The following is a 15,000-nucleotide window of genomic DNA, read 5'->3' as shown; positions in this document are numbered from 1 at the left end:
CTGACAGCTACAGTATGTGGTGTGACCATGGGGTAGTTAGGTATTGTGTTGCAGACACAGGCTGCAATCCGGGACAATATCTGTTCCCCCCCCACCCCCCTCCCCCAAACAAACCCCTTTCTCAAGCCCTGGAAAAATAAGAAAAAAAAAGCTTTCCCGTTCCAGCTTTATTCAGTGAGGAGAGGGAAGTCCACAAAGAGGCGGTCCTCTCTGTGTGTTCACACACAGGCACAGGACTTCACGGACAATAGCGGAACACGCGGAACTACCGATTCCAGGAACACAACTAAAAACACTTCTGGAGAAAAGAAAGAAGGACAGGAGGCTGCCAGGAAAAACAGACAGGATTCATACAAGAGCTGCATTTATATCGGCCTTCGATCAGTGGAAAAATGTGATGACATGGAGGAGGAGGGAGGGGGCTGGAGAGCTAACTGCAGTAACGGACAGGAAGTTAGCCAAATCGACGACATGACTTGCGGCACATTTAACAATAGGTCTATCGTACGACCAGCGTGGTCGATGTATATTACCTTGACTTGTTGGGTCTACAGGTACACTGCCATAACTATATCGAACAGAGCCAATGTTATGAGCTAGACCTGTGTTTTACCGACAGTGAAAAGGGCCCATTTAGAATTAAACCTGCCCTTCACGTTTGTTGACAAACATGTGCGCCAAATACTCACTGACCCATCAGTCCTACGAATTTGCAGTCAACGAATCAAATATCACATCATTGTGAAAACAAATTTAACATACTACTGATCGAAGACAGACAGACACCCAATTAATTTTGACATTGATGCTAATTCGGCAATTCACGTGTTGTACATATCTTCAGGCTTATCTTCATAGGTCTCAGTGGGCCTCAGAGATTAAGGGTCAAGCACTAGTTGGCGCTGGCTTCAAAACAATAACGCACTCTTTAAACCCGTTGAACACAGTGTATGGCCGGCGACCACAACCCTATCATGGCTAGTAGTGAGGTGAGCAGAGCAGTTAACGGATGCACCTATTCTCACAGACTTTTAAACACTTTTTACACACTGTTAAAGATGGCAAGGATCACCACAACCTTGTTATGGTCTTTAATTTAATTTGAGCTGCATACCGTTCAACCCCTGTCAGAGCCGTGCTATGTGGATCTCGTGCTTGGGTACACAATAGCTTGTGTTTGCCCTGTTGACTCATGCTGATAGATGTGTACACGCATATCCCTTACACACACACACACACACACACACACACACACACACACACACACACACACACACACACACACACACACACACACACACACACACACACACACACACACACATCTTGGGGTAGAATTCTTGCGATTCGTTTGTAGTGGTATAATGTGTGAGCATGTTACAACGTGTTAAAATGGGCAAGGCGGTGAGTCTAGCCTGCTCTGCACATACTACAAATACACACCATTAGAGACACACATGCTTATGCACAGAGAGGGAAAGGAGAGTTGGATGAAGAGTTGTTACTGCAAAGGTGAACAGGCGTTCAGTCAAAATACAGTGAGACGGAATGCAACTCCAGATCACACAAAAGGGCTTTTACGTCACGCCTTCGCATTGCAATGACCGCCTCCACTTTGGAAGCATTGGAATGTTAGTCATTATGTTGGCAGTATGTTTTTTTGGTCATTGTTTTGTAATTAATCGTGAAAGGATTTGTCATTATAGGGAGACATTGTTGGGTTGGAAATTGCCACAGCATTTATCATGTGAGACATGGCAGGTCAAAGTTTGCTTCAGCCTAGGTTATGGATTATTGTTGTGATTTAGGATTTTGTTGCAAGAAAAAAAATCACATGGTGCATTTTGATGTACAAGCCCTGTTCTGGCCCTGTATTACATTTTGTTCTGTTCTACATCCACGCATTTCTGGTTCTGTCAGAACAGAATGTAATGTATCATCGTCTGCCGTTGCTTGTGTGTTTGTGTAATAATGTTTATAATAACCTCTCCTACCATACACTAGACCACACTTCTGTCATTCTGCTAGCTATCATTCATTTATGCTTTCACATATAATATTTTCATTTATTTCTCTTTTATTGCACGTTCTTTAGTACTTTATTGCATAATAAATTGATCCTATTTTTCTCTCCTGCCTCATTTTTACTTTTTATTAACCAATTATTACTTCTGCAGATATTCCTGTATTATATTTTCATAAATTTTATGCAATAATTTCTGAAGCACTCATTATATATACTCTATTCAGTTTTGTTTATTTTGGTTCGACCAAAATAATACAAACTGAAGGGGCAACAAATTACACAAATTAGTAAATAATTGACACAATAAAAAACATACCAAAAAAAATAAAATGGATAAATGCAGAAGCAGCAAAGAGCAGAAGCTCTGAGCCATCTCCCGAGCGTCAACCCTTCAGTAGCTGACACCTGCACAGCGCTCACGGCCCCTGCTGCTCACCTCTTCCTGCCGTCCCCTTGTGGCTCCGGGCCGGCGCCGCCGCGTCCTGCGCGGGCTCAGAGGACGGCGGCGGGGATGACGGGCGAGGGGGAGGGTTGACGTCCTGGCCGCCCACTCGGTCCCCTCTCTCGGGAACGGAGGGAGCAGGCACGCTGTTGACCTCCCTGGTCTGCTTCTGGGTCGGGGTGGGAAGTCATACATACAGTCATCAGACGGGGGACCAAGAGTGAGGGATGGATGCTAGCTCCTGATTGGCTTAACCTCTGGCCTGGACACATCCCGTACACGGGGCACACACAACATCAAATGTTTCTGTTTCTTTCGTAGTTGAAAAGTTGCAAGCAAATGGATTCATTTGAATATCCACATGAATCACAAGTTGGGGCATAAGGGGAGGTCATGTAGGCGATATAAAAAGAAAAGAGGTTTGAGGTTGATCTAGTAAATGCACAACCAAAAATAAAGAAATCATACATCAAGTAGTGGATTGTTAAAGAAAAGGTTGACACAATGATCATGAACACAGTGAGAAAATAGATTAAATAAAAAGCATAACATGGTTATCCAAGACAAACCAAAGCATATACTTTTATACTTTTGTACTTTTATGCATATACTTTTATACGTTTGTATGAAATGAACACACAGTTGTGTAAGTGTTGTATTGCATAGATGTATAAAACTGGTCCAATATTACACAAGGCCCCTTTAAACAATAGTCTCTCCCTGAATGGGCAGGGGATTACTGGAACAGAAAGCCTAACCTATGTTCACACCTGGACTTTGATCTCAGGGTCTCTCGTCCTCTACTATAGCCTGGTCCATACTGGTAATGAAGATTCAGGCACTGCCCCCAAGTTTACTCCAGTCATCTTGCATGTGCAGGAAACGGAAAAATACTTCCTGATTGTGCAGTTTTCTGAAGCGAGTCATGTCTGAATCACGAGGACCCTGAAGTCAGGCTTCAGATCTGAAACCAATTACGTGAGCTTCCACCACATCCGTGCATGACTACAAATGACACAAATACCCCCAGCAGAAGGAAAAGTTATATAAGTAATAGTGCTGAATAGGGATGCACCGAAATGAAAATTCTTGCCCGAAACCGAAAACCAAAACACAGAAATAAATGATTATGCCAATTATTAGTAGGCCTACCATTGCATTTATAGCTATGACTGTACTAACCTCACTAAAATCAAGGCATTGCAATTCAAAGAATAAATCAATTACAATTATTAAAAGTATAAAAATATTTATTTAGCACTGAAAAAACACAGTTTTCCGTTTTGCACTTTGCAGACGGTCCCTAGGCTCGCAGCTGATAGTCGACAGCTCATAGAAGCTGTCTCATAGCGAGCCGTCGCTAAAAACGGCTTGTTTGGATGAAAACAAGGTTGTAGGTTCTCTAGATTACTACATTTAGCTAGAGGTGTCATTTGTTTCACAATGTTTCACTGATGATGGTGAATGTTTCACTGGTTTTTGTTTGCGTCATCACAATTTCCTGTTTCGGCCGTGTTGTTTCGGTGATAAAAGTGTTTCGGCCGAAAATTTTCGGTGGCCGAAATTTCGGTGCATCCCTAGTGCTGACCACAAACACAGCAATAGTAAGGGCATAGAGACTACAAACACAACAAGAGAACACAACACATCAGGCTGCTTCACCGACCTCAAAATGGATGAGTACTTAATTGATTCATAGCACTACACCACTACGATACCAACCCTGACAACTTATTTTCAGCCGTTTTTTTGGTGTGGGGCACCAATGATTAGCTGCCCCCTCCCTCACCACCATCTCAGGTGATGTCATAGAAGCCCTACCCCACCCTTCATTTAAACGATGTCATGATGTGATGACAATCCCACAACCCGTGGCTTCCCGACAGCCTTGTTGGTTTATTAGTTTTTTTGCTGAACCCAGTAACAAGCCTTTGTTGGTGTCGGTGGTGGTGGTGGTGGTGGTGCTGCTCTTAAACCTGTGTCAAAAGTCTAACGCAGGAACCCCAAAGAGGCAAGGGAGAGCCCTGTGTAGCTCCGGCATGGGGGCTAAGTAGTGCCTGGAGCTGTTCGCCAGTGGCAGCTTTAGCAAATCTATTTACTATGAGCAAGAAGCCCAGTGAGTCTGAGCCAGAAGCAACAGTCTTCTGTGCCCTGTGTGTTTTGAGTCCTTTGGTTTACAGTGAAACCTTGTCCTCCTCTGCACAGAGGCAGGGAGGGGAGAAGAGTTACACAGCGAGAGGGGAGAGGGGGGGAGAGAGAGGGAGAGCGAGAGGGAGAGAGTGAGCATAGGAGAGGGAGGAGCGTGCGCGCGCGCGAGAGAGAGAGAGAGAGAGAGAGAGAGAGAGAGAGAGAGAGAGAGAGAGAGAGAGAGAGAGAGAGAGAGAGAGAGAGAGAGAGAGAGAGAGAGAGAGAGAGAGAGAGAGAGAGAGAGAGAGAGAGAGAGAGCATTTATATCTTCCCGGGGATTCGCTGGAGAAACACATACACACACACAAACCCACACAAGCGTGTGTGTGCATACACACACACACACACACACACACACTCACTCACCACAGAGGGTTGATTTCAGCGCGGAGAAATGTGCTGACCTAGACGAAGCAGAAGCCAAGAGCAACAGAGCACCAAACACAAGCCTCTGCCCGGCCCGGTACTTTCCCTCTGCCGCTCGCACACACGTCTCAACAGCACACCGGCCTGCCCCGCCTCACCACGACCTGCCCCTCGGCCTTATTTATGTCTGTATGTGTGTGTGTATACTTCTGTTTTGAAGTGGAAAGAGGATAGGAGCGCTGGAAACATAGCAAAGACAGGAAGACACACACATACCAAACCAGAGAGAGAGAGAGAGAGAGAGAGAGAGGATCTCATCCTCATTCACATTCGTCATCAGAGATGAGCTTCCTCCTCCTCATCCTCTCAGGGGCCCTCGATGACGAGTCCAGATGTTATTGTGCTACCATGTTGGTAAACAACTCCTGGTCCCTGGACTAGGAAAGCACACGCACACCCCTCACCTCTGTTCCTCTGCAACCTGCCGTCCACTACGGAACTACTCGACCGAATCGGACCACTTCCAAGAGGTAATATTGGAGAGCACTATACCGCTTCTCATCGCAACTTCTCTGTTGTGTTTGGTTGTGTCTGAGGAGAGCACAGCACAGAGGAGGTTTCAGAGCTGGGCTCAAATGCTTAATGTTAATACATTGTTTATTAGCAGGAGGAAAGGCTGCACTGCTCAGTGCAAGTTATATATAACATAACTTGTTCAGTGTAGGTTATAGGGGTGGGAAAAATAATTGATTCTTCGATGCATCGCGATTCTCTCGAGAAAGATTCCGTCTCGATGCAGAAAATTAATCATCGGAAACAAATTTAATAAAAAAGAAAATATTTTTCATTTTTTATTAAATTTGTTCACCTGCTGCAGAGCGTTACAGAAAACTCCTTTCTGCCTGCAGGTACTCTGCGCAGAGAACCGACTTTACCTAATATTAAATATTAGATAAAGTAATTCATCTGTTGATTGTCTTTAATGATCATCGCACAAGTAGGAAGTGATTAGCGAACTCTGAGTAGCAAACTCAGAAATATATATATGTATATATATTTGAAATAATATATACATATATTATGTATATTAAAAGTTTTATAATCTAATCGTTGACCTCTGAATCAGAATCGAATCGAATCGTGAGGTGCCAAGAGATTCCCACCCCTAGTGGGTTATATGTTATAGGCCTACATGAAGTCAGAGCTGAGCAGACTGTCTGTAACAAACATCCGAAATGGTGTTTCTGATCTAGGATAAAACAGAGGTTAATCAAGATAAAATCGCCGGTTTGTGACCAAAACCGAAGCGCCACAGCAGGCTTCTATCACCGCAGCGTGCACAGGGTACTCAGTCGACATAGCCTCACACACACACCCCCCCCACCAATACACTGCAGCCTGCGATGGCTCAACAAACCCCTCGTGGATGATTACGTCCGTATCTGCTATCCATAAATGTTTATTACAAGATTAACCCGTTTGAAGCAAGGCGCGCTGAGATGATGCAATTGTTTTGGCCTCTCAAGCTGGGACAACAACAACTATGCAAAACACTCGACATCTCAAGTTGGTTGTGACTGTTCAGGGGCCTCAAGGCCATGGTGGGATTCTGAGACGCAGCTGGGCTCCATCGGAGTGACTCAGTAATGACTCAGTAATACCATTATGCTACATTAAAACGCCTCAATCAAGTGAGGCACCGATTCACTGACTCACCTCCGGAATTACAATAACAACGAGCAATAACAACTATTATTGTGTACACCGTTGTTGTGTATAAAACGTGTCTTTTGGTGCTATATTTACTTTACTTGATGTACTTCACTTCCAAAACAAACACCCTTTTATCTGATCGCTAGAATCACACTTGAAATTGGGTTGCTTTTGGAAACTTGTTTGTGCAGCACTTGTGTTTGCTGTTCTAATATTGGTTCTTACTCACTTAGATTGTTCTCAGGCCCATGTGTGTCGCTCAGGATGAAAGCTCTATGACTGTTATTATATTAGTGTATTATGGGGGGGTCTTGCTAGAAACACATCTTGTTCCCACACCTGCACGTGCAGCTGCATGTGCACGCGCACGCGCACACACACACACACACACACACACACACAGCCCTACCTCCTTGTGCCAGCAGGAGCAGAGTGTGTGGCAGGCGGTCGGGTAGGTTGCCGGGTCAGACCTGTCCCCGGGGCAACGGTGGGGGGCCGGGGACAGAGCGGCCAGCGGCGCGGGGGTCGTCTGATGGAGGCGGTGGTGAGGTGGGGGAGGGAGGTGGTGATGGAGAGGGGGCTGGCCATGACAGACGGCGCCTGCGTCAGGTAAGAGAGACCCTGGACATTGGGGGTCTCCTGTGCTGGTAGCACTGCTACCACGGCCCACCTGGTGCAGAGGAGGCCAGGGGAGTCACCACCACCGTATTTATCATGTGTGGTGAAGGAGGTCCTAGCAGGTCCAAACGACCACTGCTCAGGGTTTTAGGCTGAGAGGGGGTCATAGCGTTATCCCGGTCTACCGCAATGCAATTTCCTTTCTCTAACTTCCTATGAGTGTGTGTGTACCACGCCTGTTGACAGGCCACGGAGCGAGAAGAATAAGAACATGACAAGAAGAACAAACAACAAACGAACAACAAAAAATGATTGGAATAATCATGTTTTTTTTCAGAGGAAGTATTTGACTAAGCAATATGCAAAACGTAACGATCGGAAGTCCATGCTTTTGTCTTGCCTCTCGCAACTAATTAGCCCATGTGTATTGAATGGAAATCGCTCCGTCCGAAGCGTGCTCGGAGATCCCGCCTTCTCTCTCGCCGCTAAACCCACTGAAAGTCCCGCCCTTTCTCTCACCACGGTCACATGTGGGGCATCCCGTTACGGGGCGTGAAATGACGCCTGGGAACGAGGTTAACTGTGGCGAAGGAGGTCCTAGCAGCATTCCCTGAGCTTTAATAAACATATTTTTAGATCCAGATAAACCATAATATGTTGCTGCCTCAGGTCACAATGATCACATCATTCATTCCATGCTTGGGTGTCAACAACGTATAGTCTTATGATGCTGGCTGATATCTCAATCACATTTCCATTACTATAATCCTTCATCTGTCGTCAAATCAATTATATTAACCGAATTGAATCAGGCAATTTGTTATGGCGCACCGACTATTGTTAGACATGTTATCATTCAGACAGATTGAACTTGAACTCACCGACCGTACCCATTCGTCAACAGTCCGCTGCTGTCCCACCTATGTGTGATTTGACTACTTCAGCATCTTACAGGCTCTTGTAAATGAATCCACGGGAGTGGATCGAAATGTGAGTCTAAATATATCTACATGATACGGAGTGCATACAGAGCTGTAGTAGGCCTACACACGGTGGAGCAGTGAGTGACCCGGCCTCACCTGCAAGATATCCTGGATCTGCAGGAGCTCCTGTCTCAGCAGCTGCTTCTGGTGGAAGCTGAAGGCCGGGTGGTTGGAGGCCATGGTGAACAGGAGCAGAAACTGCTCCTCCGTCTGGCCGTCGTTCCACGGGAGGCCGTAGTTGTTGATCACCGTGTCGATGTGCGTCAGGGTCCGGTACAGGACGCCCGCCGCTTCTCGGTTGTCTGAGCTGAGCAGCGCCAGGGACACCAGGAGCTTGCTGCGCACCACCTCGTCCGTGACGTTGGTGAGACCCGACAAGTCCGCGGGGTTGTTAGCTTTGATCTCGGCATCCCGCAGAGAGTTGTAGTCCTTGCGGGCCAGGTCCTCCAGACAGGAGCCGAGGAAGCGCAGCTCGATGGGGACGCAGAGGTCCAGCAGGCCGCACAGGAACTCGGTTCGTCGGGCAGAAGTCAAGGAGGAGAACCATCGGTAGACTCCTTCCCTCAGGACCCAACTCCGGTTCTCTACCATCGTTAAAAGTTCCCTCACCCCTCGTGAACTCCCGAGGATTTCGAGTTTTACGAGGCTACCCAACCTGAGTTCGACATCACGCAGGAAATCTGGTCCAATCTGTCACTGATGTTGAGTTTCCCTGAGTAAACTTAAGAAAAGTAAACAAAGGAAGCGTGTCTGTTTGCGTAATTGCGCACGCGTATCGGGGAGAGCGAGTCTTCGTGCCGCACAGTGAAGATCATTTGGTGAACGTTGAGTTGAGTCAGTGAACTACCGTGTGTCATTTGACAATTAAAACCTCATCTAAAACATATGAATGCATAAGCTAAACCACAGAAACGGAACACTAAAAACTAAACATACGTTTCATTCGTCGACCGAGCAGCGAAGATCAGCAGACGAGACCATCCGATGGATTTAATTCTAAACTTGATCTACGATCAGTTTTTTTTTTTGCAGTGCGTGTTTTCTCCGGGAGAAGCAGGAGTCCCCTCGCCGTGTCTCTCCCCGGGAACCAGCCTTAAGAGCACCCCCACGTCACACGCTTTGCTTACCAGAGGTTTGACTGAACACAGTGGAATAAATCCCAATCATTAAGGATCCATTTTTCCAAGCAGCGTGCATTAGGCCTCTCACTTCTCTAGTACCACGCACACTCGTTTTCCCGATTCCAACCGGCAGATCATATCTTAAGCGTAGTTGGTCTCCAATCTTCATTGTTTAGGATAACTTAGGTAAAGAACCGTCTGCGACAAACCAAACAATATACAGCAAATTCTGCCTCTACAGCCGAAGAAAAAAGTTATGAGTTTAATAAATAAACCCAAAGTAACGTGGCCGAAGTTACGGCACGTATCAATGTTAACTCCATGCTTCCAAGATAATTACCTCATGGCTCTTGTGGTTAAAACCCTGAATAGGAAATTTTCTGCTTTCAATTCAATGTCCATATAGTGAGATACAGTGGAAATCACTGATACGCCCCCTTCCTGCTGCTTCAGTCCTAGGAATCGAGAAAAACAGCTGTGTGCAACGCTGTCCTCCTCGCCGTGCCAGCGAGCCGAGCCAACATCTAGAGAACCCCTCCGGTTGGATCCGAGGCCTGTCCGTCTGTTCTGCCACACCGCTGATTGGATGGCTGAGCTGTGATGGACCTATTTTGTCTCATGTGCGCCTTTAAAGCACCGGTACGTGTTTAAATAGCGACCTGATGTTTGAGCCTCTGCAACAGTAGAGAAGGACGTTGTTCGTTTGAAAGACACGCGTTTTACTAGTTTGCATCAAATGATTATCACCCATTCGGTTTGTATTTCCTAAGTTTAGGCCTGCAGAGTATCTGGGTCTAGAAGAGACCCGAATAATTAGTGTTTAATAATGCTGTAGGTACGTATAACATCGAATCACACTTTCCATGTTATCCGTTTAACGTTTGTTTGAAAAACATTAAAACCAGGCGACGATTAGTGCAGTAGTGGGATTTTGTGTTGTACAATTTCATCCAGAAGATGGCGCCGTAGGACCACGTTGAGGTTTAGTCCATTACGAGTCAATGGCGTTGCATCCATCCATCACGAGATACGATCATGTTTACAGCAAGGGGGGATTTAAATACCGGTATGATAAGATGGAAAATACTCGAGAGGGTCAAATGTAATTTCTTTGAGGCTGTGAATAAAAATATTGTAAAATATTGTATATGCAGATATTCCATTACCAACGTTATGTTGCACTTCATCTGGTTATAAGCGTAGTTATAATATGTTGTGTTTATTACAACTCTCTGGTCTTCCTCCATGTCTTACCTCTCATTGAGAATATCCAGTCGTCTCTGGAGATCGGCACCACCCCATCTGTGATGGGAGGAAAGTTCTGTCCAAGTTGCCGTAGTAACCATACCCGGCCCCTCCCTCTGTACCGTTCTATCCACCGCTACTCCCTCTGCATCACAGGCTCTCCAAAACACAAACACAGGCGGCTACACCATGCACCACAGGTGTCTCTCTCCCTCTCTCTTTCATACACACACGCACACAAATAACGACAAGCATGAACAAACATGTACACAGATGCTTGCCCCAGGTTGACACACAAGCTCTCACACTTTCAAGATAATTGACATTTTTCAAAGAAACAACCAAAAAAAAAAAACACACACACACACACACACAAGGCAGTCGAATATTTTCTTTCAAACACTTTTTACTATTTTCTTCACAAAACTCAAAAAACGAAGAAAGAAAGAGAAGAAAGAACGGAAGAAAGTAAGGAAGGAAGAGAAAGAACGCAACAAAAAAGAGAAAGGTTCAAAAGGAGCGTAAAACCTATAAATCTGGGCATGCTTTCAGCATGCTGTGGTCGACCACGTCAGGGCTGAGGCGGAGAGGGGAGCGGTGGAGTCTCAGAGGAAACACCCGTCCAGTCAGGGGACCCGGTGCAGAGGTCGACGCCGCCTCCGACATGGAGTCCGAAACACAGGGCCGAACAACGGAAAGTAAAGCCACGACTCGCTCAGGGATTCAAATGCGTGGTTCAGGAATGTGCCCTGTGTGAGACGGCCGAGGCGTCGGGCAGCTCCCCGTCTCTGACGGTACCCATGACAACCGCATCCGCTACTGCCTTGTGTGGAGGGAGGGAGGGAGGGAGAGAGAGCGAGAGAGAGAGAGAGAGAAGGAGAATATGTGCACATGATCGCACACATCATACCTGCACGTTATGCACATTCACAAATACAAACACACACCTGCACTCTCACACACGCTGTAGCTAATTTCCTCAATATAAATACTAAAGGAAACACATTAAGTTGTTTGTTTTCTAACAAGTAAAGATGATGCTGTAACCATTTTTGAGTCCCTTTATGTCTGTCTCTCTTCCTTTCCTGTCTGTGTGTACCTTTATATTAACCTGTCTGTGTGTCTCTCTTTCTGCCTCCCTGAATACCCGTTTGTTTGTTTATTTGTTTGTGTCTCTGCATTCCTACCTAAATACCCATCTGTCTCTCTGCCTGCAAAGCGTTCTGTGTTTTTGTCTGTTTTGTCTGCCTTCCTACCTGAATACCTCTGTGTCTCTCTTTCTCTCTGCCTGCCTACCTGAAAACCTGTTCTCTGTCTGTCTGTCGGTCTTCATAAGTGGAAGAGGGACGCCGCAGTGACAGCAGAGGGCACATCAGACACTGCACCCCGCTGACTGAACCCTTACGTTCACCCCAGTTCGACCCTCTGGGTACGGGGTGAGGAGGCACGGAGGGAGGGCTCTCCCAGGTGCCAGAGAGCCTCTCTGTTCGTGTAACCCTATGGACTGAGACAAAGACCAGCAGCGGCAGCCACAGCAGGGGGTTACATGACATTCCCCTCACGTTACTGTCGATTAGGATCAAGGTCTACCTGGGTTCAGGTTGCAGTGTGGACCGTGGTGTCCGGGCTCAACAGAGACCACGCGCGCCAACACGACGAATGCATGGATATTCTGTTACCTCATATCAGAAATATAATGGGATTTATTAAAAGCATGGGATTCTACTGGATTCCTCCAGCTGGCTGGCGTGGTGTAACGTGTGGAGGAGGATGGTGCCGGGTCACATGGGTGAGAGACAAAGAGAGTGCTAGAGAGAGAGTGTAGAAGAGGAGGCAGTAGAGATGAGTGATGGAGAGAGCAAGGGATTTGGGATCAATGTGGGCGAACGGTGACAGGGTCTCCTGGGGAGGTCATCCTTCACTGAAGTTCAGCGGCAGCAGGGTGTGCATACGTGCATGAACACATACATGCAAAGACCATCCCCCCCCCCCACACACACACACACACATACATACACTCATACTAGCATCTAGCATATACAGCTGCACTGATACATGGACACTCACGCACACGCCCACACACATACAAACACACACACACACACACACACCCACCCACCCACCCACTCGGGTAAGGAGGAAGAATGAGAGGAGACAGCAGCATGGGGGGGTTGTGTGAGGGAGAGAGAGAGAGAGAGAGAGAGAGAGAGAGAGAGAGAGAGAGGAGGCAGAGTAAGAGACCGAGAGAAAGAGAGGAGGGGGGTGGGGGTTATGTTTGGGTTGTTACAGGACGTGAGGTCACAGGGGCCTGAGCAGGATGCGGTCGGCCATCGTTGAGAAAGCCACGTTCCCCCAACGAGGGGGCAGCATTGAGTCCAGGCAGTGCTCAGTGGCTCTTCTGTCTCACAGGTGCGCACACACACACACACGCACACACATGCACACAACCGTGCACGTGCACACAATCACACACGCGCACACACCCACACACACGATCCATCAGCAACGTTTGGGCAAGCCAAGAAACTATAGGCCAATAGTTAGAAGTGGGGATTACAAAATAAAGACTATATCCATCAACATATCATATATGAGAAATAAAGAAGAAGAAATTATATAAGTTACAAATCTGTTGAAAACTATGATTTCAAGATGAAAAAAAATCAGTTTTTTTGCGTCAGTCCTCTCTGCCTCTCACACCGCTTGAGACCGGTTTGGACCGGTTGACCACACTTGAACACGTTGAGTACACCTGAAGTGCCTTTGGACCAAGTGTCTGTGGTCCATATTACCCCTCCTCTGTGCAAGTCTCCTGACCAGAGCGGGCCTCTGATTGGCTGCAGGAGGTACGGCACAGACTGAAGCCACTGTTAGCCCAGTCCGTTCTCATCCCAGCTATGAAGGTGTTTTTTTTTTTTTTGGATTGCATTTGGTATAGCGCGCCTCTTCGTCCAAGCAGATCCTCATCGCGTAGTGGTCCGCTCAAACCGGGCTCCTTGGGGAAATACGCGTTTGTTGGAAATTTACAGTTGTCCTAGCATAGATAGGTTGACCATGAAAGCAGTGCAGTTTTCAAATAAAAAAGTGGATAAACAAAACAGCCACCCCAATGTTGAGCAGGATCACCATGACGACCAGGATGGAGCTGTAAGCCTGCGTAGGAGAGAAAGAGGATAGTGTCAATAAGAACACACAGCAACACACACACACACACACACACACACACACACACACGCACACGAGCAAACACACACACTAAGCTTGTAACGGTGCCAAAAAATAACGATGCCATGGTTTAAGTCCCTGAGCAACACATGTGATTCTCAGGCCTGCCTCCAAATACCGCCACTGCCATTGTAAAATCTGATGTTCTAATCGCTTGTTTCAGCCCCAAATCCTAATGTGCTGGTTGTGGTTGAAGCTGAAGCACAACATTTTTTATTAAGTTGAATTTAAATGTACTGCACCGTGAACTGTGATAATGTCTCACTTCTCTAGCGAGACAATATATTGTCTCACTTCCCTTCGTGGCACAACCTGCTGATAAAAATACAGAGTATCTCCAGCACATCAAGGACTAACTTCCTGAATTATTTTTCAATTTACACCTCGCTTACTTCTACAATAATTGATCTCATCCACTCCCAAATCCCATCACCCTCTCTGCTCTCCTCCCATCAGACTGTCTCCTCTCCCCCATCACCCTCTCTCCTCTTACCCCATCATCATCTCTCCCCTCCCCACATTCCCCCCCCTCTGCTAGTCCTCCATACTGGATACTGCTAGGATAACCAAGGAAGAGACTCCATAGTTATACTTGATTTATATATATATATATATATATATATATATATATATACAAATAGCCCTTCACTAGGGACATCAATTCTGCAATTCAGTTCCAAGTAGATCCTCTTCTACACAGAAACGTACAGAGATGTATTAAGTCATGCCCAAGGACTTCAATCAATTCTCAAATAATGCACATTTCAGATCAAACGTAGAATATATATATATATATTCTCAAGACACATTTATTTACATGTGATGGCATAGCACAAAGGATGGCTCGGCAGCCTGGCTAAAAAGATTAGGAATCTGTGCATGGCGTCTCCCCCCGTCGCAGTGGTTCAGCAGCCATCACACTCCTGAGGCTCACATCAGGTGTGCATGGGGCCGTTTGAAATTGATTCTCAATCAGATCCGTTCATTAGTAGGAGTTGCCGGGAAAGGAGTGGATATGGTCCATTTGTAACACCAGCAGGTGTTACATTAACATCTCAATCAAATAAAAGGCTT

At 46.3% G+C, this 15,000-nt stretch overlaps 2 protein-coding genes across 4 annotated transcripts in view; both read right to left on the bottom strand.

The window, feature by feature from the left end:
* zcchc14 (zinc finger, CCHC domain containing 14) overlaps positions 1-9,921 on the bottom strand; it is a 25,728-nt gene extending 15,807 nt beyond the window's left edge. The window contains exons 1-4 of one of the 3 annotated variants that reach the window (XM_084477686.1): positions 9,797-9,921; positions 8,432-9,056; positions 7,144-7,404; positions 2,463-2,637 (exon numbers count right to left, since the gene is read on the bottom strand). In XM_084477686.1, the coding sequence (XP_084333812.1) occupies positions 2,463-2,637; positions 7,144-7,404; positions 8,432-8,926 (931 nt within the window). In that variant the 5' untranslated portion in view covers positions 8,927-9,056; positions 9,797-9,921. Of the gene's footprint in view, positions 1-2,462; positions 2,638-7,143; positions 7,405-8,431 lie in introns of all 3 variants that reach the window. The other 2 variants (XM_084477685.1, XM_084477687.1) reach the window with 2 other exon arrangements.
* Positions 9,922-13,651: 3,730 nt separating this feature from the next.
* jph3b (junctophilin 3b) overlaps positions 13,652-15,000 on the bottom strand; it is a gene marked incomplete at its 5' end in the record, with an annotated part of 20,698 nt that continues 19,349 nt past the window's right edge. The window contains one exon of the mRNA XM_084477891.1: positions 13,652-13,854. Coding sequence (XP_084334017.1) covers positions 13,774-13,854 — 81 coding nt within the window. The 3' untranslated portion in view covers positions 13,652-13,773. The remainder of the gene's footprint in view (positions 13,855-15,000) is intronic.

This window comes from Micromesistius poutassou (genome assembly GCF_964030765.1).
Source record: "Micromesistius poutassou genome assembly, chromosome: 13".
NCBI classification, from domain to species: Eukaryota; Metazoa; Chordata; class Actinopteri; order Gadiformes; family Gadidae; genus Micromesistius; species Micromesistius poutassou.
This window is presented reverse-complemented; position numbering and strand designations above follow the sequence as displayed.